The 27,995-nt window shown below is 45.8% G+C and overlaps 1 protein-coding gene across 1 annotated transcript in view; it reads right to left on the bottom strand.

Annotated features, from left to right (window-relative positions):
* The window catches only part of atoh8 (atonal bHLH transcription factor 8), a 39,554-nt gene that overhangs the window by 9,531 nt on the left and 2,028 nt on the right, over positions 1–27,995 (bottom strand). Inside the window, exon 2 of the mRNA XM_033034843.1 lies at positions 26,238–26,429. Coding sequence (XP_032890734.1) covers positions 26,238–26,429 — 192 coding nt within the window. The remainder of the gene's footprint in view (positions 1–26,237; positions 26,430–27,995) is intronic.

Here is a 27,995-nt window from a genome sequence, read left to right as displayed (position 1 = left end):
CTTTACGTTCGACTTTAGAGATACAGCGTGGAAACAGGCCCTTCGGCCCACCAGGTCCAGGCCTAGCGATCACTGACACTAACACCATCCTACACACTAGGGATATTTACAATATTACAGGCAGCAATTAATTGGGGTGTGGGAGAAAACCGGAGCACCCAGGGGAAACTCACGCAATCACGGGCAGAACCTGCAAACTCCGTACAGACAGCACCCGTAGTCAAGATCGAACCCGGGTCTCCGGCTCTGTAAGGCAGCAACTCTGTCGCTGCGCCACCGTGCTGCCCAGTAGACGGGGCCGGTGGGTGGGGGGGGGGGGGGGGGGGGGGTTGTAGTTTATTCTGCAATCTCTCATCATAACCCGCCATTCCTCACACTACAAGATCAAGCTGTAACAGTTCAGTTGAATAACGGCAGCCGCTGCACTTTAAAACCACATTGAGTCCGTCGCCCATGTTGACAGGATGTTACTTAAGACTTATTCCTTGTGCTGATAAGGCTGGGCTGTTAAGCATTCAAGGCCTTAAAGCATTAATGTGACACAATTTTTATGAAAGTGTTTGGAAAATGTCATGATACGTGAAGTGCAGTGATACAGATTGCAAGGCAAGACATCACTTATGCCTGAGCCAATTAAGCAGATTTCCTTTTACATTGACGCCAGGGCAATAAGCAATTGCCTGGACAAGGTCCAGAGAGGAAAATCTTCGTAAGATTGGTAATAGAATTTTCCTTCCAGTTAATGAAAGGAAAATTCTAGAGGATTCTTAAATGGTCATGATGTCCTTTCGGGCTAATTTTCTGTGCTGTCTCTAAGCCATTTTTTCCTGCCCAGGCAAGTATCGACACAATCCACACCTTGTCGGAAGAAACTAAACAAATTTCCTATCCTCCACCTTTCGATGAGTACCTTTGTCTTCTGTACCTGGTGAGTATTCTCTGGTAGGTTTACCTGCTGTGGTGAAGGATTTTGCCTGAAGAGGCGTGGAGGGAAACATCAGTTCCCTGGACAACTGGATTGGATGCGACGGCTGCAACAGGCTGGGACTGTAAAACGGTGCCAAAATGGTACCTCTTGCATATGGACTCAGTGGGCTGTTCTGAGCATACTGTACTGACCAGGATGACTGTGCTTATGTATGGAGTCTTGCTGAGTTGGATGCAAAAAGAATGTGTTTAATTGTGTAAAATGGAACTGCAGATGTTGGTTTACACTGAAGATAGACTCAAAGAGCTGGAATAACTCAGCGGGACAGGCAGCATCTCTGGAGAGAAGGAATGGGTGACGTTTCGGGTCGAGACCCTTCATCAGGCTGAGGGCCTGAAGGGGGGGGGGGGGGGGGGGGGGAGAGGGAGCCTAGAGATATGGAAGAGTAAGGTGTGAAAAGGAAATGTAGAATGGTTCATTAAACATAGAAAATAGGTGCAGGAGTAGGCCATTCGGCCCTTCGAGCCTGAACCATTCAATATGATCATGGCTGATCACCCAACTCAGTATCCCGTACCTGCCTTCTCTCCATACCCCCTGATCCCTTTAGCCACAAGGGCCACATCTAACTCCCTCTTAAATATAGCCAATGAACTGGCCTCGACTACCTTCTGTGGCAGGGAGTTCCAGACATTCACCACTCTGTGTGAAAAATGTTTTTTCTCATCTCGGTCCTAAAGGATTTTCCCCTTTATCCTTAAACTGTGACCCCTTGTCTTGGACTTCACCAACATCGGGAACAATCTTCCTGCATCTAGCCTGTCCAACCCCTTAAGAATTTTGTAAGTTTCTATAAGATCCCCCCTCAATCTTAGACAGTAGACAATAGATAATAGGTGCAGGGGTAGGCCATTCGGCCCTTCAAGCAGCACTGCCATTCAATGTGATCATGACTGATCATCCCCAATCAGTACCCCGTTCCTGCCTTCATTGTTAGCTATGGGGAACGTGACAAGGGGGCAGACAATCAGTCAAATTAATCAGAATGTATTTCACTGTACCTGGTATATGTGACAATAAAGAAACCATTGAAGACAATCAGTGTCACTGTTCCCTTTATCGCGTATCTGTACGCCGTGACTGGCATGATTGTAATCATGTATAGTCTTCATGTATAGTCTTCTCACTGACATGAACAAAAAGCTTTTCACTGTACCTCGGTACACGTGACAATAAACAATTTCTAAACTAAACTAAACTAAACTCTGGCAGGAAGCTTGGAGAACAAGGATGAAATTTACCCCCAGCCGGATGGGAAAGAGGGAGTTGGAGTTACGATGGTATTTTGCCACCAGACATCGTGTGTATTTTTAACACATGACAGAGAATCGAATGAATGCTGCGGTAATAATGTGTAAACCACATATCAGCACACACACTGCCATTGTGACACTGTTATTGAAGAGTTCTCATAACAGACTTGCTCCCACCACAGTTTTGCCAAGAAATGAGCCAAACGTTTTTCCTATTCGATGGTGAGGAGAATTTCGGTCTGGTTGGACTGACTATATTTATTCTGGCTGCTTAACGGCAGCTCGTAGTTAGAGAGTGCTTTGTGCGCCCGTCTTGCATAAAAGTCATAGCTTGCATTTATCTCTCATTAGATGAAAGTGGATTATAACCATATAACCATATAACCATATAACCATATAACAATTACAGCACGGAAACAGGCCATCTCGGCCCTACAAGTCCGTGCCGAACAACTTTTTTCCCTTAGTCCCACCTGCCTGCACTCATACCATAACCCTCCATTCCCTTCTCATCCATATAACTATCCAATTTATTTTTAAATTATACCAACGAACCTGCCACCACCACTTCCACTGGAAGCTCATTCCACACCGCTACCACTCTCTGAGTAAAGAAGTTCCCCCTCATGTTACCCCTAAACCTCTGTCCCTTAATTCTGAAGTCATGTCCTCTTGTTTGAATCTTCCCTATTCTCAAAGGGAAAAGCTTGATCACGTCAACTCTGTCTATCCCTCTCATCATTTTAAAGACTATCAAGTCCCCCCTTAACCTTCTGCGCTCCAGAGAATAAAGACCTAACTTATTCAACCTATCTGTAACTTAGTTGTTGAAACCCAGGCAACATTCTAGTAAAGAATGGGTTATACGAATAGAATAGTGAGATTAAACGAGAACTTACCAGTTTGAAGTTTGATCTTGATTTTATGAGGAGTTACGATGAGCGATTACGTGAAGAAGGGCCGTCCGTCTGCGTGCGTGTCAATCTTCAAAGCAGCGGTGTTAAATCACAGATAAAAAAGAAGACCTGAGAATAGTAAGATTGTGAAAAACTTGAACTTCCATATGACCTTGATAATATGAGGGTGGGAGCGGTGGGCACGTAATCGCTCATCGTATCTCCTCATAAAATCAAGATCAAACTTCAAACTGGTAAGTTCTCGTTTAATCTTACTATTTTACTTTCGAGTCACGTGAGTGACTACGTGAAGATTTCAAAGCTCTGTGATTTTACGCCGGTTACGAATCCAAGCGTCACACACTGAATGGATTGACCATGGATGCGTGTAATAATTAAAGCATTCAGACATTACGTAGTTAAGTAAAGAAACTGATGCTTTAAATGAAAGAAAAGTTTTTAAAAAAGTTACCCCTCGCAACCTTGGGGGGAAACTAAGGGACAGAACTTAAAATGGTACGTGCAAACACCCCCAGTCCGGTTATGGGTTTGTTATAAAAATCGCTGGACCGTTATTTCATTCGTCCATCCTGCAGCCACTAGGATGTCGTTAAGGGGCACGTCCATAGCTCTTGCTGCCGACGTAGATGCAGCCCTGGTGGAGTGAGATTTAACGATATAAATGTTCACTCCTGCTACCGCCATTACCTCCTTTGACCATCTGGAGATGATTTGAGTTGATACCTTCTGGTGTGGTTTTTTATGGCTGATGAGGACCGATTGTTCTGAGCCTCTGAGGTTCCCCGTAACTTTCAGATAGTGGTGTTAGTACGTTACCACACACACAACCGTTGGTCCTCTGGGTATGCCAAGAACTGGATCTCCATCCCTGGCATTCCTGGCCTGCTCTGTTTTATCAGGTTCCTGATTAGGAATGTTATGTTGTTCATATTGGTGGTCATGTAGTCCAACCGTAGCTTTTGCAGTGTCTGGACTCTTTGTCAGCATACCACCTTCAGGGTTAGTTATAGGCGGTCCCCACTGTCAAAGTAGGGTTAGTACCACGCTCACATCCCATGTATCCGTGTAGCTTGGCTTTGGAGGTATTAAGTTGTAAATTCCCTTCATGAATTTTGTTGTAAAGGGGTGCGTTCCTATCAACCCGTGCCCTGCTTCCAGCATCAGATAGGAGGAGAGTGCGCCTCTGGCACTATAGATTGCACTATAACTTTGTTTATAGTTATGGTACAGAGTTGATAGGAACTCCAAGACATCCGTTATCCGAACTGTGTTGTAATTGTTCGGTCAGTCCTATGCCTTGACATGGCTTCCTCAGAATCTGCAGACCAACGAGTTAATACGTTCATGTAGTGGATGATTGCTCCCTGTAACTGGGTTCACTAGGAGGTCCCTGCTCTTGGGTACAGCCATAACTGGCTGGACTATAATTCCCAATTTTTTTGGGGACCAGGCTTGAGTAGGCCAATCTGGCACTACCAATATGCCTGTGGCTTAGTCTTGCTTGATTTTGGTCAAGCATCGGTTTGTGAGACAAATTGGCGGAAAGCATACATAAACATTCCTCCCCAATTGAGGGAGAAAGCATCCACTGCCTTAGCTCCTGGATCCAGCTCGCAGGACACATATCTGGGTAACTGATGGTTTGGTCTAGATGCAAACAGATCAATATCTGGTATGCCAAATCGTGTAGTTATTTTGTTAAATACTGCCCGATTCAACATCCATTCTGTGTTGTTATTAAACATTCGTGATCCAGCATCTGTCACCGTGTTATATCTACCTCGTAGATAGACCGCTGTAACCCAAATATTCCTCTCGATACACCAGTGCCAAATGAGGTTCGACAATCTGTCGCAAGATACAGATTTTATACCACCCTTGTGATTGATATATGCCACCGCAGTGGTGTTATTAATCTGAATTTGAACAAGCACAGGTTGCATATCGCTACAGAAAACCTTGAGTCCATATTGTGCCCCCAACAATTCTGGGTAATTGATTCCATGTGTTGGGGAATTACAGACTCCTGCTCATTCCATCTGCCCCCACAGCTCTAGAGTGTGTTTGTGGCTCCCCATCCTTAGCCGCTAGCATTGGTCTGAACCACCGATGGTTTTCGAGCAAAATTTCCCTTGAGCTGTCTCTCGTTCGTTATCCACCATAGTTATTCAACAATGGCCTCTGCTGGCAATCCATAGTTTTGCCAATTTGGCCTGCATGTAATCTGAGTGTTCGTTCCTTTGCTCGCTGTAAATTCTGGTAATGCAAAGGCACGTGACGTACTGCTGGAAATGCAGGCACTATTTGCCAATTACACTCGCTGTTTGCCTGATAGATGGCTAGTATTTGACTATCAGGTCATAGCAGGCTTAATTAAATATTGTTGTTTGTCCCTAGGCAAAGTCACCAACATTTTTACTGTTTTTAATAGTAAATCCTAGGTAATCAATTACCCTTGTAGGTGTCAATTTTGATTTAACTGGATGGATGAGGTAACCAATTCTTTCAAACAGGGTTTTGGTTTGCTTTGACTGATGCTTCTGCCAATTCTTGGTGACTCCAAATTGAAAATGTCCTCCAAATATGCCATTACTATGTGGTTCTGAGACCTTTGTAGACCCAGAATTGGTTTCCGTAGTTTAGTCAATAGTCTAGGAGCTGCTGTCAACCTATTTGGCAGAGCCATGCCATCCAGTTAAACTTCAAATATCTCCTGTTCTTAGTGAATAGACACCGAATAGTATGCATCTTTGAGGTCGATGCATGCCATGTGACCATTTTATAGGAAGCTCCTATAAAACAGTTGTTAGACCATAACAAAATTTTACTGTTCTGAAAGTCTGTACTGCACAAATGAGTTAAACCTGGATGAAGTGACATCCTCCATCTGTCACCTGTCCTGGAAGGCAATCCTGCCCATAGTACTGGGCCTGCCTTGAAGACAATTCCGGTCCGAGTTCCAAGTCTGCTTGGAACCTATGTATGTTGTGCAGTAAAAATAATCACATGTTGTTATCTGTTTTTTAAAACCAGATCTGAAATTCATGTTATTGTCATTTTGAACAAAAACACAAGAGTAAAATTACCAACATGTAACTGGTCCACAATCCCTTGTTTCAGTAAACCCAGACCCACCTACCTCCATGGCTACCGGTGGTCTTGTGGTAAGCCCAAAGGCCCCTGATGCGGGTTACTTTTCTCTCCTTGATTGGGAGTAGGACTGGTAGGGAGTGCGGATTCCATGTTTCTCCTGACCTCTGCTTGGGTCTTGGTCTGAAAACCTTATCATACTGAGCTTGCCTTGTAAGACAATTCTGGCCATAATTCTGAGTCTGCCTTGAAAGACGACTCTGATCATATTTCCGTGCCCAGCTTTCAAGCTACCACCGGCTTCAGTGAACTGCTTATCCCCTTTGGAGGTGTGGGGTGTGTTGTCGCCTACTGATGAAGTTTGCTTGTCGTTGTACCTTGATTGGTCCGACAGCTTTTGCTTCCTTCTTCTGGTCTTACCTGAAGAGAGGATTCAGCGGCTGGTTTCTCCAATGTCACCCTGATTGCGCTGTTCCCTTGCCAGCATTTGTGCGGATATTCTGCCAACTGCTGGCTCTTGAGGCCATATGCATGTGCTTCAGTATGTTCATACTTTAAATTCGAGATCAGTTACCTACTGATCACTCACACTCCCCTCCACTGAGAGTGAGATTTGTAGACAGCCCTCAAAACAGGTGCTGCCGCAGGCCCCTGAGGATACCTGCGCTGACATGGCCCCTCCAGTGGACCTAAATGAGATTCTTGCTTAGGGTCAGACTGAAACTGACCGTGGATGCTCCTCTCCTCAGAGCAGGAGACATTAGTGCAGCCCTGAAACAGGTGCCGCTGCCTGCGGGTTCTCCATAATTCCCGGGCTGATAACTCCCTCCTTTGGAGTATATCATTGTGGAGCACCTCTCCATCAGGTGCTCCATGTGGGTTTTGAACGTTTAAACACGTTACCCATGAAGGAGGTTATCCTCTCCATCCGGGATCCTCCTGGCCAGACTTATTTGCGGGCGTTCTCCTTGCGTTCCCTTCCTCAGAGCGAGAGATCAAATAGTGGCTAACCCTCCAATTGGGTTTGCCTAGGTACTCCTGGCCCGTTTTGTTTTCCCCATGTGTGAGGCTGCTGGCACGGCCTGCTGTAGAGGCCCGTGCTGATACTGCTCCCTCCTTCGGAGCAGATCATTGTTGGAGCAACTTCTCCATAAGTTGCTCCATGTGGGAGAGTCGTCCTCAGACGCTCTCCGTTGAGGGAGGGTATCCCTCTTTCCCGGACTCATCTGAGTCAACGAGTGTCAGACTTGCGGGTGGTTTTTACGTCCCGCAGGACCACCACGGAGCTCCTCCTCCTGCACCAAGTCTTTCCTGCCGGTTCTGCCGGCGGTAATGTCGGGAACAAGACCGTCGCCCGCTACTGGGAATGCTGCGATCTTCGGCAGCCGACTTCCCCGCGGACCGTCTCCTCGACATCTGGGCTCTGAAACTACAAAAAGCTTCAAGTCCGAGAGAACGTAGGTAAGTAGTTCAACTTTCCTTACCTGCCGACCCTGACAGCTGGGAGGACACAGTGCCTCTCCAGTCCGTCATGCGCGTTGCGTTCAGACGTAATGGACGCGCACGCAGACGGACGGCCCTTCTTCACGTAGTCACTCACATGACTCCGAAGTAAAACCAGCGTTTCCCCTTCAGAATGGGAATGGGTGACCTTGAGTATCAGACTGACCCACGTAATCCCATCCATTCATCTATCTGACTGTGCTGTGATTCCAAGGAAATGTCTAAAACGTGGAAGGATAGTCTTAAGTTTGTTAGGGGGAGGTCATTTAAGACTGAGGTGAGAAAAAACTTTTTCACCCAGAGAGTTGTGAGTTTGTGGAATTCCCTGCCACAGAGGACAGTGGTGGCCAAATCACTGGATGGATTTAAGAGAGAGTTAGATAGAGCTTTAGGGGCTAGTGGAGTCAAGGGATATGGGGAGAAGGCAGGCACGGGTTATTGAGAGGCGAGGATCAGCCATGATCACAATGAATGGCGGTGCTGGCTCGAAGGGCTGAATGGCCTCCTCCTGCACCTATTTTCTATGTTTCTATGTCTATGTTTCTATGTTGGTAGACAAAAATGCTGAAGAAGCGGGTGAGCAGCATCAATGGAGCGAATTAATTGGTGATGTTTCGGGTCGAGACCCTTCTTCAGTTTGTTTTTAAGTTTGTTACTTCTCAGACATTTGCTAAGTTACAGCGATTGATCAATCCACCTTTCTAGGACAGTTGGACACTGGGATAAATTTTCTGGACAAGCCAAGGTGGGAGTGATGAGTTGAGCTTGGATAGAGTGGGTATAGAGAGGATATTTCCACTAGTGGGAGAGTCTAGGACTAGAGGTCATAGTCTCCGAATTATGGGACGAGATGAGGAGAAATTTCTTTAGTCAGAGGGTGGTGAATCTGTGGAATTCTTTGCCACAGAGGTCTGTGGAGGCCAAGTCAGTGGATATTTTTAAGGCAGAGATAGAGAGATTCTTGATTAGTACAGGTGTCAGAGGTTATGGGGAGAATACAGGAGAATGGGGTTAGGATAGATCAGCCATGATTGAATGGCGGAGTAGACTTGATGGGCCGAATGACCTAATTCTACTCCTATCTCTTATGGCATGACCTCATGAGTGACTTTATTCTGTCTTGCACAATTCTATGTTTGTTATTATTTATTTATTTCTCCCATGTGATGTTCACAGCAATGCCTGCATTTATTATGCTCATTATGCCAACACCACCCTGACCATACTCTATTCTCTTTGTTACCTTCGGGAAGAAGGTAGAGGAACCTGAAAACCGTTAGCTCCAGGTTCAAGAACAGCTTTGCCCCATTAACCATCAGAAACATAGAATATTCCCTTCGTTGGCTCCCTGTGAGATACAGGATTGACTATAATGTCCTCCTTCTTGTCTATAAAGCCCTAAATGGCTTAGGATCATATTTTACAGAGTCCCTCCTTCCCTGAGCCCGTACTGAGCACTCAGGTCTTCTGATGCCGACCTGTTAGCCGCAGCGAATAGAAAATTGGTGAAGTAGCCTTTTTCAATGACGCCCCCAAGCTGTGGACAACTCTCCCCAGGGCTATGAGAGACGCCCACTCAGTTGACATTTTTAAATGGCATCTAGACAATAGACAATAGATGCAGGAGGAGGCCATTCGGCCCTTCGAGCTAGCACCGCTAAAGACGTATCTTTTTAATTAAGCTTTTAACTGATTTTACTTCGGAGTCACGTGAGTGACTACGTGAAGAACCCGTCCAGCACACAGGCGCGACATGAGCGTCCACGCAGTGCAACAGCGACGAACGGGAGCACGGGCGCTCCCGCTACAAGCTGAAAGAACGGACCGTTAGGTAAGTACTTACCCACAGGTCCAAACTCACAACTTTGCTCCTCTTTGTTGCTCCAGGGGAAACTGGAGCAGCAGCACAGAGGGAAGCTGCCACCGTTCGACTCTAGGGAAGGAGCGTTCCGTCAGTGGAGGGGGCGAGAGGCGGCACCTGGACCGCACACGCTGCGGTCCACAGACACGGGTACCGAGCCGAGCCCAGTCCGCTAGAGCTGCCTGACCAACAGCAGCGGACTGGTGGGAAATCAACATCAAACCGGCCGGTAATCCCTGCAACTCCGACAAGGAGACTCGCCGCCCGAGAACGGCAGAGGCAGCCGCTTGAGCAAAGTTGGTGACCAATCATCGGGCTGGAGACAGACACATGGAAGATGGACAGGCCGGCTCATTCAGAGTGCCGGCACTTCAAACTACCGCCCGAGAGCGAGTAAGTGCCTGTTCTCTAAGCCTTAGACAAAGGTCAAGGAGCAAACATTCCAGCGAGACTTGCCTCGGGAGCTGGGGCAAGCTCGCCAAGGGAGCATAACACTCCCGCTCCAGTGCACTAATAGCACTGGCCATTGCCCTCATCAGAGGAGATCAGTGGTGACCAGGGCTGGGTTGGTCAAGAAGAGGGGTCACTGGCTGAACAACATCGGGAGTATGCTTGAGGTACAGGACCAGGAAGAGCTGCTGGGTGTGAGATACTGCTACATGGCTACACCACGAGCGAGATGGCCGTTACAGCCTAATCTGGCGGCCAGCTTACTACCTGTCTTTTCTAAAAACCTCTCCAAGACAGGTAGTCATGAGGCGTTGGACTTTATCACGCCTCCCCAAAATTGCATTTACTCAAAGTGCACACCATTGTTGGGGGTACATTGAGCCGGGCATTTAAAAACCCCAAATCTTAATTTGCAATATTGATACCCCTGACGTCGGCTATCATTTTGCATGCTCATTCCAGAGGGGCAGGGTAGTATGGCAAAACACCTGACCCTACTGTTCAACACAGTATGCGATCCGCAACCTCTTGAAGGAAGTCATAAAACCTGCCCTCAACCTAACTAATTCACAGGACTGTGAGAACGCAGACCTCACAACCACAGATCCTGCTATCTGGCAAAGTTACCAAACCAAGCCTAAAAACTGGACGAAGTGTCCAAGATATTCGGCATCATGAGGGCAGGACCTGGAATGAGCAAACCACACAAAACCAGACAGCAGCACCTCCATGCTTCCACCAGTAGGCGTCAACTTTATAGTACTGGTGAAAGCTCGGGGCCCGCATGCCAGTCCCCGCAAGCCTTTTCAGGCCAGGGGCCAGAGCGGGCCCCATGGAAAATGCGCCACCCCCCAACAACACCATCCCGACAGACAAGGAACCAGAAACCGAAGAAATGAACACACCACTAAACAACAGTGGAGGTAAGTGAGTATGGTTCCTACCATCACATAAAAGGTGAAGGGTTTGTGCTAACAGGGGGGGGGGGGGGGGGGGGGGGGGGGGAAACCACACCTGGTTTTGGAAGCATGAAGAACTATCACACTTGGTAGTTATACCGAAAGTATTCAAGGACAAAATTGAATTAAGAAAACTTGCCACCAGTTCAGCATGCACCCCAAAGGGGTTTTTCCCTCCCACTAAAAAGGAAACATGAGGGACAAGCTGAACTGTAGAAGACATACAAAAGGGTCATAAAGAAGTCTAAATATGAACCTTTGGAACCGTATTAAATTTACCAAAAAACCCAAAAGATGGTGAATATCGCACCATGATTGAATTAACCACTTGAATATTTTCACCAGGTATACACACTTTAATGGAAAACTTTGTAACTGCCAAACGTGGATTTCCTTAGGATACTTTATGGTAGGCATCGATTTAAAAGATGCATACTATTCAGTACCCAATTATAAAGATCTTCGGAGATACCTAAAATTTACCTGGATTGGGTAACTACGGCAGTATCAATTATTGACTAATGGGCTAAATAATAATAATAATAATAAATTTTATTTATGGGCACCTTTCAAGAGTCTCAAGGACACCTTACAAAAATTGAGCATGTAGAGGAAAAACATGTAAGGGGAATGAAATAAATAGTAGAGACATGACTAGTACACAAAGTAAAGACAGAATTCAATACAAAACACAGTATGAGGCAATTAATGCACAGATGAAAAGGGACGGGGATGTGGGACTAAGGATAGGCAGAGGTGAAGAGATGGGTCTTTGAGGCGGGACTGTAAGATGGTGAGGGACACGGAATTGCGGATCAGTTGGGGGAGGGAGTTCCAGAGCCTGGGAGCTGCCCTGGAGAAGGCCCTGTCCCCAAAACTGCGGAGGTTGGACTTGTGGATGGAGAGGAGACCGGCTGATGTGGATCTGAGGGACCGTGAGGGTTGGTAGGGGGAGAGGAGGTCAGTGAGATATGGGGGGGCCAGATGGTGGAGGGCTTTGTAGGTGAGGACCAGGATTTTGTAGGTGATCCGGTGGGAGATGGGAAGCCAGTGAAGTTTTTTGAGGACTGGAGTGATGTGATGCCAGGATTTGGTGTGGGTGATGAGTCGGGCGGCTGCGTTCTGGACCAGTTGGAGTCGGTTGATGTAGGTGGAGCTGATGCCAAGGAGAAGTGAGTTGCAATAGTCCAGTCGGGAGGAGATGAAGGCATGGACGAGTCTTATATAGTTAAATATAAGCCAAAACTGTTTTCCAAGATATTCAAACCAGCCCTGACACTATTAAGGAAACATATTGTCATGGCATATCGCAATGATATTTAACGACAGACAAAAACCATGGAAATAGCTAAATCAGCAGCATTAGCTACTATAAACCTATTTAGCCTGGGCTCTGTCACACTATCCAGATAAATCTACGTTGACACCATCCACAACTATGGACTATCTGGTATTCAATAACTCAATCCAATTGGCACAAACCTAACAAATTAATGGTTAACAATCAACCAACCATTCGACAAAGTGGCAAGAGTAATTGGGAAATTAGTAGCAGCATTAATAGCTACTTAACTTGGACCTTTCCATTAGTGCTAAGGTGCTAGTGTTTAAACAAAATAACCCATATCCAGAACAGATGGTAAATGGACTAATCTGGAGTCATCATCACTACAGACACTGGACATAAAACCTAGTTGGAAATGTTGGGTGCGTTCAATGGGTTAAAAGCATATTGTTCAATAGTGCACCATTTGGCATGTTCGTTTATAAATTGACAATATCACAGTGGTGGCATATACTAAACCACATGGGCGGAATAAAATCGATATCATGTGACAAATTTGATTAACAATTTGGTAATGGTATATCGTCAAACATATTTGACTATCAGCAACTTACCTACCAGGTGAGCTAAATACTGTGGCAGACATATTAAACCAAAGTATTTGCTGAAATTACAAAGCAATATGGAACACCAGATATCGATTTCTTTGTATTCCGATTGAATCACCACGTACCGATGTATGTCGCATGGGAACCAGACCTTGAGGCAGCGGCAATGGATACATTCTAGCTGAACTGGGGGGGATCTAATCTCTATGGTTTTCTCCCCTCTTTCTACCTCATCAATCAGGTACTACGGCCTCATTAGTCGGGTGCTAACCAAAATACAGATGGACTCTGCTTCAGGTATTTTGATAGTACCCGACTGGCCTACACAGCCATGGTTCCCAGTGGTCCTCGACATGGTCATCGAAACCCCAATGACTTTCCCAGTAGACCAGACTTATTAACTCACCCGGTATCAGGCATAAGCCACCCATGCCACGATAAAATCAAACTACTGGGTTTGCAGATTTTGAAAAGGCCACTGCTGGGCCTGGGTCAGACAGCACTATCAACACGATGACAGCATCCACCGCATGTCCACAAGAAAACAATACTTGTCGAACATCAAGAAGTGGGAAAGATACTGTTCGAATACAGGAACTACATATTCAACTACTACAATAAACAATGTACTGGAGTTCCCGCGGGCCTTCACCACAATGAAGGACTCAGCTACTGCGCCATTAACACAGCCAGAAGTGCTCTGTCAGCCTACTTAATTCAGGCACCAGGACAACAGGCCATAGGGTCCCAACCACTGGTGATCAAACTCATGAGAGGCATTTCAACTCTAATCCCCCAGACCTAGGTACACCCAAATCTGGGATGTCAGTGTGGTCCTGACATACCTTAGGGGATGGTCACCAGCCAGGTCCCTCCCCCTGGAACAGCTAACCCTGAAGATGGCACTTGTCTCAGCACAAAGAGTCCAGTCCTTCCATCTACTACGATTGGACAATATGGTTATAACACCAGACCGTGTCACATTTTCCATTCAGGGGCTGGCCAAACAGAGCAGACCAGGAACATCAGGTCCAGTCATGGAATTCCGGGCATACCCACCTGAACCACGGTTATGTGTCATGACCCACTTATTGAATTACATCGACACAACAAGAAATCCCTAGGGAGAGGAAAAGCCTTATGGGTCAGCCACAAGAAAGCTCATGGTTGGGTGACGAGCAAAACTATCTCAAGATGGCTCAAGCAGGTACTGGGAGCTGCTGGAGTAAATACTAACGTGTACAAATCTATTCCACCAGGGCAGCTTCCACATCGGCGGCTAAGAGGATGGACGTGCCTATGGACCACATCCTGGCTACAGCGGGGTGGTCTAGGGAGAAAAACGTTCCAAAATTTTTTATAACAAGCCGCTGGCAGAACCTGTATCGTTTGCAGAAAAAGTATTAGAATCTGCAAATATATAAATTAAGCCCGGGGGAGCATTTTGCTTTGTTATTGTTTAAATAACACCATTATTGTTTTTACAAACAGATCATGGTTGATTACGATAACATACTTCCTCCCTCGAATGACTTCGGCAGCGAGTGAAGTATGAACTGTTACACGGTTTGAAATCACAGAGCTTTAAAATCTTCACGTAGTCACTCACGTGACTCCGAAGTAAAATAGTAAGGTTAAACGAGAACTTACCAGTTCGAAATTTGATCTGTATTTTATGAGGAATTACGATGAGGGATTACGTGCCCTCCGCTCCCACCCTCAATCAACTGGTATTTAAGTTCTCCTTTTCTTTACTATGTTTATTTCAATTATTGTGTCTTCTGTGATTCCAAACCGCTGCTTTGAAGTATGTCGCGCATGCGTGCTGGACGGGTTCTTCACGTAATCCCTCATCGTAACTCCTCATAAAATACAGATCAAACTTCGAACTGGTAAGTTCTCGTTTAATCTTACTATTTTACTTCCTTTGTCCTTCTGCACTCACAATTTTATATTTTATATTTTTATATAAATCTGTGCTATTTATGCTATGAATTGCCTATATTCTTAATGTTTTAAATTGTATTTTTATTTAGACCTGTGTCTATGTGGAAAGCTGGGTTGCATTCAATTGTATGAAAAGTGCTATACAAATAAAGTTATTATAATTATTATATTATTATTATAAAATAGGTGCAGGAGTAGGCCTTTCGGCTCTTCTAGGCAGCACCGCCATTCAATGGAAAATAGGTGCAGAAGTAGGCCTTTAGGCCCTTCGACCCCGCACCGCCATTCAATGTGGCCCCTGGTTCTAGACTCCCCCAACATCGGGAACATGTTTCCTGCCTCTAGCGTGTCCAAACCCTTAACAATCTTATATGTTTCAATGAGGTCCCCTGTAGTTCCTTCCTACAAACATCCTTTCTATAGCAGGGTGACCAAAATTGAACACCATCCTCCAAATGTGGCTTCACCAACACCTTACACAGCTTATTGTGCAATGATAATCAAACACTTATGAATCTTGACTCTTGATTTATTACCTGTCTCCTATTCCTATAAGGTGTTGACCCTGAACTGAGAAGTCAAGTCAGTCAGTCAGGAGTAACAGGTCCAATCAAGTAAGAACAACTAATTTCCTTTTCAGAAGGTAATGAGTGGATCAGATCAGCTGGTACAATGGTTATACATTCCTCTCATTAGCAATAATAATACTTCACTCCCAATACAGATTTATTTCATTAGTTTAGAGGTACAGTGTGGAAACAGGACCTTCGGCCCATCGAGTCCGCGCCGACCAGTGATCCCCTCAAGTTAACACTATCCCACACAGACTAGGGACAATTTACATTTATATCAAGGCAATTACATGGAAACATAGAAACATAGGTGCAGGAGTAGGCCATTCGGCCCTTCGAGCCTGCACCGCCATTCAATATGATCATGGCTGATCATCTATGATCAATTAACCTACAAATATATACATCTTTGGAGTGTGGGAGGAAACCGAAGATCTCGGAGAAGACCCACGCAGGTCACGGAGAGAACGTACAAACTCTGTACAGACAGCACCCGCAGTCAGGATCGAACCCGTGTCTCTGGCGCTGTAAGGCAGTAGCTCTACCGCTGCGCCACCAATTTGAATATGAACTCTCCAAGTGAAGTAATTGCATGCTAGTCCCACAGCTACTGCTTGCTAATCCGACCACATCAATTTAAGACGAATTGACGCTGCAAAACCTTGACTTGAGTGCCGTTACAAAATGATTTCAGTGTGTAAGCCTCCATATGTGCCAGCATAACTTGCAGCCAAGCCATGCATGCCTCTGGGTGTTAACATTGAACTGAGCTGGACTAAAGCGTAAGAGACCATAAAGGTGCAAAACATGTTTGGGGTTAGGAGTTGGATAGTTTAAACACTTTATTCATTGAAGAAAAATCTAGGGGATTGTTAACTGGGAATGCTATCTGATGGGGGTGATTTTCTCTGCTCCATGCTCTATCTAACCCGTACAGATTCTGACCTCTTGTACATCCCCAGATTTCCACCCAACTTTGACCAGAATGCTGCCTGGATTAGAGACTTGGAAGCATATAAAATTATGAGAGGCATAGGTACGGTAGACAGTCCCGGGGTGGAAATGTCCACCAGAGGGCAAAGCTACAAGGTGCAAGGGGGAATGTTTTAATGGGGATTTGTGGAGCAAGTCTTTTTTACACAGAGAGTGGTGGGGCCTGGAACACATTGCCTGGGCTAATGGTGGACTCAGATACACTGGGGGTGTTTAAGAGGCTTTTAGATAGGTTCGTGGGAGTGCAAGGAATAGAAGGATATGGATCATGTACAGGCAGATGTGATCAATTTAACTCAGCATCATGTTCAACAAGGTGGCACAGTGGTAGAGTTGCTGCCTTACAGTGCTTGCAGTGCCGGAGACCCGGGTTCCATCCCGACTACGGGCGCTCTCTGTCCAGAGTTTGTACCTTCTCCCCGTGATCTGCGTGGATTCTCTCCGAGATCTTTGGTTTCCTCCCACATTCCAAATGTAGGTTAATTGGCTTGGTGTATGTGTAAATTTCCACGAGTGTGTGTGTAGGTAGCGTTAATGTGTGGGGATCGCTGGTCGGTGAAGAATCAGTGGGCCAAAGGGCCTGTTTCTGCGCTGTATCTCTAAACTAAACTAAACAAACATCGTGGGTCGAAGGGCCTGTTCCTGCTGTGCTGTACTGTTCAATGTTCTATGTTCTAACTCCTTCAATGGTAGCAGTGTCTTCAAATGAGCAGGGCTTGAGCCCGGGGAGTTCCCTCCATGACTTTTGACTTTTGATTAATTGTTCCATCTGACAAGATTTCATGACCAGGGCCAATAAAATAGATGCACTTCAAGGAATCAGCTGAAAGATTCCCCTTCAGTCAAGAATAGACAGTAGGAACTAGAAATTACATTGGATTATCATGTACAGAAAGGCAGATGAGATGAAGAGAGATGTAGCTGGCAGATAATAAAGAAAATAAAAACTATTTCTTATTTAAGCGGTGGACTACAATGCCGAGAACTATATTCTGTTATTCACGGTATTCCCTTTATTCTGTATCTGTACACTGTGGATGGCTCGAATGTAATCATGTGTTGTCTTTCCGCTGACTGGTTAGCACGTAACAAAAGCTTTCCACTCTACCTTGGTACACGTGACAATAAACTAATGACGAATGACTTGATTGTATAGTATTATCTGATCTGTTTGGACAGCATGCAAAACCAAGTTTTCCACTGTACCTCAGTACACATGACAATAATAAACCTAAACTTAAACCTAAAATCTCCAATACTCAGTTTCTATCTCCAATACTAAGTTTCAAATCAATGAGACTTCCCACTTTTAAAATTACATTTCCAGAGCCAGAATTGTTTTTTGGCAGTAATTAATTTCTGGCAAGCTGTTTAAAAGTAACTTATTTCTGCATGACCAAGCCCTCACCTTTCCTGGCAATTTAATGGGCAACGTGAGTAGGTGGCCCAAGGACACACTGAGTCCATGATCACAAACGGCCTTAGCAAGGACATCTTGGTGGGCACATTCAGTGAGGCCATGCGGATAGAACTCATGAAGAAGAATGGCTCGACCACTATGATGAGGTTAAACTATAGTTGTCCCAATCGCCAGCGGAAGCTAGGGGAACAGATAAGTTCATGTTCATAAGTGATTGGAGCAGAATTAGGCTATTCGGCCCATTAAGTCTTCTCTTGGCTGATCTATCTTTCCCTCTCAACCCCATTCTCCTGCCTTCTCCCCATAACCCCGATACCTGTAATAATCAGGAATTCATCTATCTGCCTTAGACATATCCATTGACTTGGCCTCCATAGCCTTCTGTGGCAACGAATTCCACAGATATCCAAAAGATCATGTGTAACTCTGGGGGTCATAGAAACATAGAAACATAGAAAATAGGTGCAGGAGTAGGCCATTCGGCCCTTCGAGCCTGCACCGCCATTCGATATGATCATGGCTGATCATCCAACTCAGTATCCCATCCCTGCCTCTCCATACCCCCTGATCCCTTTAGCCACAAGGGCCACATCTAACTCCCTCTTAAATATAGCCAATGAACTGGCCTCAACTACATTCTGTGGCAGAGAATTCCACAGATTCACCACTCTCTGTGTAAAAACTCTCAGGTGGCATCTCTGGAGAAAAAGATTGGGTGAAAAAGGGATGAGATGAAGAACCCTTCTTCAGACTGAAAGTAGAGGGGAGGAACTGGAGGTAGGAAAAAATCTGTAGGGATATTGATATAGAGAGGGATTGTTGGATACATGTCTATGGCTCCCTGAAAGTTGCAGCACAAGTAGATAGGGCAGTAACAAAGGCATACAATATGCTGTCCTTCATTGGTTTGTGCACTGAATATAAAATTCAGTAAGTTAGGTATATAAAACTTTATTTGGAATATTGTGTGCAGTTCCTTACAGGAACAACATGGAGCTTTGGGGTGGGTGCAGAAGCAGTTTCCCATAATGTTGCCCAGAATAGACAATATTGGATCGTAGTGTAATGGTAGGTTCAATGAAGATCGGGCAAGGGGCATTGGGAGTGTTGGAAAAGTATCTATAGCTTGGGACTTGCCTAAATGAGTACTGAGATGGATTATCATTCCACACCAAATTCAATGATCACAACATTATGTTGGATATGGATCAACGGACTCTGTATGGTACATGTTTGTAAATTAGTAAAACAAATGTTCTTCTTTAGGTACTGTTGTTTCTGGGATGGGGTGACTGATTACAAATAATCGACATTCTATATTTTGTCATAATGTGGCTAAAACAATGGCATATTTTGTGATATTTATTGAGATAGAAAGATACAACTGAGTTTGGGAAAAATATTACCTTGCAACATTCTGTATGTCAGATAGATATTGTGAAATGGAACTCAGAAATTATGGGAGGATTACATCAAACTACAATTCAAAGGTAATGAATATACTGAGTATTCTTATTTACATCATGAACATACAATAGTGATATAGGACACCAGGCCCTACTACGGTAAACTCACGAGCTACTACGGTAAACTCACGAGCTACTACGGTATAACTATGAGTTAAAAAGTATTACATTTTTATATTCCGAGTATATTTTACTCGTGGACATTTTTCATCATGTTGAAAAATCTTCACGAGTTACCATGTTTCCCGAGTACCTGCAGTTAGCGTTACGATCTGCTAAGAGATGTCCCGAGCTCCGACATACCCGCTACGTTCATTCTACGTGCTTACCAAAAGTTTGATTTTTTTTAAACTCGGGAGAGCTCTTGGGTGAACTTGCACAGTGGGACAGGGACATAAATTGGATAACACACACCACCAGTCATTGTGTTTTATGGCGGATTTTAACCTCTTCAGTCTGAAGGTCTCGACCCGAAACATCACCCATTCTTTCTCTCCAGAGATGCTGCCTGTCCTGCTGAGTTTTTCTAGTTTTTAGTGTCTATCTTCAGTTTAAACCAGCATCTGCAGTTCCTTCCTACTCTCTTTGTTAAGCGAAACAGGTCCTATTCTCATGATATTATTCACCTCAACTAAGTTTGTTCTTCACCTCCGTTGCTCCATCTAAACTAGTCCCATTTATCCACATTTGGCCCATGTCCCTTTAAACCTTGTGTGTGCCAGTGTGTGTGTGAGAGTGTGTGTCAGTGAAGCGGCGACAACATCCGGAGTGAGCGGAGTCTTGCTGATGCCCGGGGAGCGTTTCCCTCCCCCCCCCCCCCACCATCTCTTCCCCTCCCCCTCCCGGGAATGCGGGCCGGCCCAGGTGCTCTGTGTCCAGCTGGGGTATGGGGGAGGTGAGGGTCAGTGACCCAGGGGTCGGCAGAGGTGAGGGTGTGAGGTGTGAGCGGTGCCTGGGGGGGGGGGAATCACACCATCTGCGTGAGAGAAACTAAACTACTTTTTTTCCCCCAAAATCATTCCACGGGCCGGTAGTTTGACACCCCTGCTTTAAACCAATGCCCTCTAGTGCTTGAATCACATATCCCGGGATAAAGACCATGCATTCACCTTATATATTCCCCTCATGGTTTTTACTCGCCTCAAACAATTTTTGCTTTATTTTGAACTTCCAGCACCTGCAGATTTTTGAGCGTGAGAAATTTGTGATCAGCATGAGAGCGTGAGAATTTTGTGAAATACGTGATTCTCATGCTCAATGTGTGAGAGTTGGCAGCCCTGCTAATAATGCAAACATTTTATGCAAGTTCCAATTGTTTGGTCAAAAATCACTTATTACTGCTTTATAACAGTTAAGCTACTTTAAGACCATTTCAGAAATTATGGCACTCAACTAACAATCAACTAACAAATTAAAGCAAACTAAAAAGAAATAACATGTTCCCTTTCCTGACTCTACCTCATAAGTACTTTAATGCTGTTAACAAAGGGATATTAATCTTAAGAATCAAAATGGGGAAAGTGGGGGCAATTTTGCTTAAATTGTCATTCTAAGCCCATTCAGATCTTCATAGAGTCAGAGTTATACAACATGTACATGGCTGGCCCAATTTTCCCATACTGATCAAGTTGGCATTCTGCGTGCCCAGGGACTGGCTGCAGTTCCCAGATCAGCTCGCGTCCCAGGGACTGGCTGCAATTCCCAGGTTGGCTCGCCTGCCCTGACCCCGCGAAAACAAATTGAAAAAAACCCCGCTGTTTTTCGGGTTATGGGCCGGATTCGGCCCGTGTGCCGTAGGTTGCCGAACCCTGTCCTAGATGTTTGGCCTCATTGTGACCCCCCCCCCCCCCAACATGTTTTACAACCGATTCACCCATTTAGTTCCATCTCCGGCTGCTTCATGTTGTCAGAGGCTGCACATCCGACCAAGAGAGAAGGGAAGAGAAGAGACGCGACGTCACTCACAGCCGTCAGCCGACACACTTCCCCAGACCGCACAGATCGCTGTCATGTGGTGCAAAGAGACAAACTGTGCGGGGACTGAGGACAGCGTGAGAATTCTGTCATCAGCGTGAGAATTGGCTGAAATGCGTGACTCTCACGCTCAAAACGTGAGAGTTGGTAGCCCTTAATGTTCAAGAGGCATTTAGATAGACACATGAACAGGCAGGGGACGAGGAATGCAGTCCATCTGCAGGCAGATGGGATTAGTTGATGTTGGCACCATGGTCGGCACAGAGACTGCAAGCTCAAGGGCCTGTTCCTGCACTGTGCTGTTCTATGTCCCAGTTCAATTCTGTGTCAGTCAGGCGCTGAGCATTGTTGAGGAGTCTAGTATGTTGGACATATTTGGACTCTTCATTTGACTGTGCGTTTGTGGACTCCAGAGTTTGCTGTGCCTGTTATTCTGTGACCATTGTTAGTCTCGCAGTTATTTATGTATAATCTGTGCTTTGATCTGTTTATATGGCTGAGCGTCATGCTTGATTTAATCATCCCAGTAAGTGCCTTGCGACATTTGCGAGTTAGCATTACTGTTTCGGCGAGCGTGACCAATCTGACCCACGCTGTCAAGCCACCCACAGGCTTGACTTGAGACCATGTGTCGAGACCTCTCTCCACAGCTGCCTTATCGGCAGGCACGTGAAACACTGCAAACAAGTGCTACACCTGGTGTGCGAATGAATTCCAACAGTGTTTGCAATACAGAGAACCCCTTTCACTTTAAATCACCACGGAAGACAGACATCCTGTCCTTTAGGCTGAAGGCGGACACAAAAAGCTGGAGTAACTCAGCGGGACAGGCAGCATCTCGGGAGAGAAGTAATGGGTGACGATTCGGGTCGAGACCCATCGGCTTTAAGCTTTAGTGACACGGCGCAGAAACAGGCCCTTCGGCCCACCGGCCAGCGATCACCCCGTACACCAACACAATGAGGGGTACGGATGGGGGCTGAACATAAGGAGGGAAGAGGGAGGGGCAATAAAAAGACTTCTTTGAAAAATAAATGTATCTCTCAATCTCAATCGCAGCAAAAGCGTTGGAGGAACTCGAGGTGTCAGGCAGCATCTGGGGAGGGAATGGACTGGTGACGGTTGCAGTCGGGACTCTTCTCTACCCTTCTTGAGTCTGAAGAAAGATCCGTCTGCAGAAGGGTCCCGACCCTTCTTTAATCAGAGGATGGTGAATCTGTGGAATTATTTGTCACAGAAAGCAGTAGAGGCCAAGTCAATTGATATTTTTAAGGCCGAGATAGATATATTCTTGATTAATACGGGTGTCATGGGGTTATGGGGAGAAGGCAGGAGAATGGGGTTGGGAGAGAGAGCGAGAGATAAATCAGCCAAGATTGAATGGCGGAGTAGACTTGGGGCCGAATGGCCTAATTCTGCTCCCAACGACCCGAAACGTTGCTTCCCCATTCCCTCCACAGATGCAGACTGACCCCCTCGGGTTCCTCCAGCACTTTGTGCTCCGCTTGGCTCTGTGGGACTGCATGAAGAGAAGGGCAGAAGGGAAGGGGAAAACCACAGCTGAAGAAAGAGAGAAGACATAACAGAAGCACTGGTAAGGAAGGTGGCGTCATCAGAACAGATGTAACAGAGACAGAAAAGCTGGGAGAAGTGAATGGCGACCTTGTACTCGTGGTATTCTTGAACAAATTGGAATTTTGCTTTGGAACGGGGGAAATTTCAAGTCAAATTGAAACTAATAATTTTTTTTAAACAAAAGAGTTTACATTAAAAAAAGAAAGAAAAAGATAGTAGCTTTCCTGTCTTTAAAATGGTACTAATATTATTCCTTAACATAACGTCCTTGTTCATACACGTTTTCGACTCTCTCTCTCTGTCTGTCTGTCTCTTCACACGAAACAGCTGCAGTCAATGTATCCTCAGGAGCTGCTCACAAACCAGCTATTAAAAAAGTTTTTCTGGAACAGATGTCCACCGAGTGCTGGGGAATGTGCCAAAAGTTTCGTGTGACTGAATGTTTCTTCCCCAAATCGCGTGCCTTTCCTCTGCCCTCTGCCCTGAGTGGCGCCAGCTTCGCTTCCCACACCAGCAGCCGAGCATCTGGAGTCTGAGACTGCACAAAACACCAAACACTCCCGAAAAACCATCCCCTCCATTCATCCACTCCACAAACAACACGGTGGCAAGATCAGCGCGTGATTTATTAGACAATATTGCAGCTGGAACGTTCAAGAATGCAGAGGGAGGTTCAGATGGAGTTTAAAAAACTCCCATTGTCATAAAATAGGAACGAAACCTTGGATCACTTTCATTTAATTGCTTCACAAGTTATTTTTTAAAAACAAAAACCTGTATTAAAGGCAGGCTGAGCATCGATTCGATAATATTACCAATGTTTAGCTGTCATGTTTATAACTTTCAAGAAAGAGGGCCATTAAATGTCGACAGGGTAAAAGTTGATCAACACAAAGAATTTAATGAGTAAATATTTTTGGAAGCCAGATGTAACTTTCTCTCGACGGAGAGCTCTTCCCCTCCCTCATCCCTTCACCCCCCCCCCCTCCCCCCACAAACACACACACACACACATACCTCCGGCACCCCACCCCCATCAAGTCCTTCTCGGTTCAACTAAAAACAAATGACCGCACTGTTCTGCAATGTTTGAGCTTACCAGAGCTCAGTAAAGGCCACCGCGAGTAATGTCTAGATATAAAATGTAGGCTGATAAACATATTGAACCAAGCCAAGGGTCGACGAGAGACAGATGTCAGAGGCGAGGGAATGGGGGACATCGTGGAGTCATACAGTACAGAAACAGGCCCTTCGGCCCAACTTGCCCGGGCAGGCCAAGATGCCTCATCAGCACTAGTCCCGCCAGTCCGCGTCTGACTCATATCCCTCTAAACCTTTCCTATCCACAATAGTCCGTGGGGGTGGAGGGGTTATCTGGGGGGTAGGGGGTAGGAAGACTGTTTAACCCTTTAATTGCCGTGCACGGTGAACCCTCAGCACCTCTTCCACCCAACCCTGCTCATGCGAGAGGAACCCTACAGGTTTAAGTTTATAAAAGGGCACAAACTGCTGGAGTAACTCAGCAAGTCAGGCAGCATCTCTGGAGAACATGGACAGGTGATGTTTCCGGTCGAGGGAGGGGGAGGGGGAGAGGGGGAGGGGAGGGGAGGGTGGAGGGGGTGGGGGGGGGGGTTGAGTCATAGAGTCATACAGCGTGGAAACAGACCCTTCAGCCCAATTTGCCCACGCCGACCAACATGCCCCTCCACAAGTCACACCTGCCTGCATTTGGCCCATATCCTTCTAAGCCTATCCTATCCATGTACCCATCTTAATGTTTTTTTTAAGTTGCGATAGTACCTGCCTCAACCACCTCCTCCGGCAGCACGTTCCATACACCCACCACCCTTTGTGTAAAAAAGTTACCCCTTACGTTCCTATTCAATCTTTATCCCCTCATATTAAACCTGTCTTCTGTTTTGATTCTCTTACTCTGCGCGATTACCTTCTCCTGATTTTGTACACTTCTCTAAGATCACCCCTCATCCTCCTGCGATCCAAGGAATAAAGCCCTAGCCTGCCCAACCTCTCCCTATAGCTCAGGGATTATATAGAGAATTCACCGTTAACTTTATTATTGTGAAGATAGACACAAAGTGCTGGAGTAATTCAGCAGGTCAAGCAGCATCTCTGTTGTCTGAAGAAGGGTCACCCATCCATTCTCTCCAGAGATGCAGCCCGTCCCGCTGAGTTACTCCAACTTTTTGTATCTATCTTCAGCATCTCTGGTTAACATGGATAGGCGATGTTTCAGGTCAAGACCCTTCTTCAGACTGATTGTAGGGAGGGGGGAGGGGGGGGGGGGGGGGGGGGGAAGCAACAATCTGAAGAAGGGTTCCGATCTGAAACATCACCTATTCTTTTTCTCCAGAGATGCTGCCTGACCCGTTGAGTTATTATAGCACTTTGTGCCAGTCTTTGGTATACATTAGCATCTGCAGTTTATTATTGTCATGCGTACTGAGGTGATTATATGATCGGTAGTATAGCGGTAGAGCTACTGCCTTACAGCGCCAGAGACCCGGGTTCGATCCTGACTATGGGTGCTGTCTGTATGGAGTTTGTATGTTCTCCCCGTGACCTGCATAGGTTTTCTCCGCGATCTTCGGATTCCTCCCACACTCCAAAGACGTACAGGTCTGTAGGCTAATTGGCTTGGTATAAATATATCAACGTAAAATTGTCCCTGGTGTTAGTAGGACAGTTAGTGTGCGGGGATCGCTGGTCGGTGCGGACTCGGTAGGCCAAAGGGCCTGTTTCCGTGCTGTATCTCTAAACTAAACTAAACTAAACTAAACTCAATGATGATTTAATGATACTTTATTGTCACATGTACCTAAGTACAGTGCAATGCTTTGTTTTGCATACGACCCAGTAAAATCATACAGCAGACCTCACCTAGGAAGTACACAAGTGTCGTCATGTATCTTGTCACAAATGTCACCACTTCTCAAGAGTTCACCGTCTGCTAGGCCTGAATAGAGTGGATGTGGAGAGGATGTTTCCACTATGGGAGAGTCTAGGCCCAGAGACCATAGCTTCAGAATAAAAGGGCCTACCTTCAGAAAGGAGATGAGGAGGAATTAATTTTGTCAAGGGGTAGCGAATCTGTGAAATTCATTGCCACAGACGGCTGTGGAGGCCAAGTCAATGGGTGTTTTTAAGGTGGAGATTGATAGATTCTTGATTAGTACGGGTATTGGGAGTTATGGGGAGAAGGCAGGAGAATGGGTTTGAGAGGGAAATATAGATCAGCCATGATTGAATGGCGGAGTAGACCGGATGGGCCGAATGGCCTAATCCTACTCCGAGAACTTATGACCTTATGAAAGTGGCAGAGGAGCCCTTGAGCTCCTGGCGCCGGCGCTGCTCTCACCTTCCTCTTCTTTGATCTCCCCTCTGCCTGCAATGTCTTGGTGCATTGCTCCACGCACTCGGCGAAGCTCATGTTGCTGTGATCAGAGCTGTAGTCGAGGTCAGCCAGCGTGGCCAGGGACAGGATGTAATTACACGCTATCCTCAGGATCGCCAACTTCGACAGCTTCTGTCCGTAGGAATAGCAAGGAACCTGCGGAGAGAGGCGCCCGGAGTCATTGAAGGGGAAATAACAAGATGAATAAAAGTCTGGCACGCCATACATGCACACTTCAATCATGCACTATTGCATGTGATATACCAGGGGGCACACAGAGACTTGCGCATGATGGTGCATAAATGCAGACATACATCCAATTGATAATCCACTCTCTAAGTGTGCGTGTATGTGCATGTGCACGCGCGTGTGTGTGTGTGTGGAGTGTTTGTATGTATGTGTGTGTGGAGTGTGTGTGTGTGTGTGTGTGTGTGCGATGTGTATGTATGTGTATGGAGTGTGTGTGTGTGTGTGTTTCCGTGTGTGTGTGTGCGATGTGTGTATTTGTGTGCTTGTGCACGTGTCTGTGTGTATGTGTTTCTATGTGTGCGTGCGACGTGTGTGTGTGTTTCTATGTGTGTGTGTGCATGTGTGTATATGTTTGTATGTGTATGTGTATGTGTGTATATGAGTGTGTGTATGCATGTTTGTGTATGTTTTGTGTATGCATGTTTGTGTATGTTTTGTGTGTATGCATGTGTGTGTTTGTACATGTGTATGTGTTTGTGTACATGTGTGTATGTGTACACGAGTACGTGTATGTGTGTGTGTGTACATGAGTATGTGTATGTGTGTCTGTGCGTGTGTGTGTGTGGTTCAGCTAAATGTTAACACTGGCATTTACACGTTAAGTTATATTTACAGAAGGGGTTGTGGGAATTGCGATAATGTGATCCAGGTAAATGCTGGTTGAGTTTCCACAGTTTGACTATGAAAAACGGACCCGACAATCGGAATCACACCAAATGTGTAGGAAGGAACAGCAGATGCTGGTTTACACCGAAGATAGACACAAAACGCTGGAGTAACACAGCGGGCCGGGGAACATCTCTGGGGGGAAAGGAATAGGAGACGTGTCGGGTCGAGACCTTACTGTAGACCATGGTTCCACACCACACACACCAAGGTCCGTTGGATGGAAGGACTTGCTAACAATTTCTGATAAGGTTCGGCCGAACGCACAAGTTAATTGTTTTGATCAACGAAAGAGTGAAACAAGCAGGGCACCGTCCACAGCTCGGGCTCCAGTCCAATCCCTCAATGGACAATTTTACACCTCATTATGATCTTGGTTTGTGGTAAAATGTGTGTGTCCCCTCCTTCCCACCCGCGGAATGCTTTCAGTAAACACAACGCACTTCGCCAGCATCAACTATTATGTAACTGAGGCAAATGTGTCACATTTGGTGTGAAGCGTGTTCTTTTTTTTAAAAAGTCGCAGTTTTCTCCCAGTCGCGTTAAATATATACCCAAAGCTGAGCGAACTGTCGTCTTTTTTCGCAGCACTGCGGGCTAAATACGCACGCTGCGAACATCGTTCTCAGTCTAAGCATTGAATGATTGGCTTCGCATTAAAGAGACAACGGTATTTACGCCGAGGAGCAGAAGCCTTCACAGTCAGAAGGTCATGTTTGCATGTACATGTGCCCGTGTCTCTCTGTATCCCTGGAGCGCATTTAATGAGTCCCATCACATACCCGAGTTAGTGACTCTGTGGAACGG

The sequence above is a fragment of the Amblyraja radiata genome, chromosome 1, assembly GCF_010909765.2.
Source record: "Amblyraja radiata isolate CabotCenter1 chromosome 1, sAmbRad1.1.pri, whole genome shotgun sequence".
NCBI classification, from domain to species: domain Eukaryota; kingdom Metazoa; phylum Chordata; class Chondrichthyes; order Rajiformes; family Rajidae; genus Amblyraja; species Amblyraja radiata.
The sequence above is the reverse complement of the archived record's forward strand: the minus strand, read 5'-3'. Positions and strand labels throughout refer to the sequence as shown.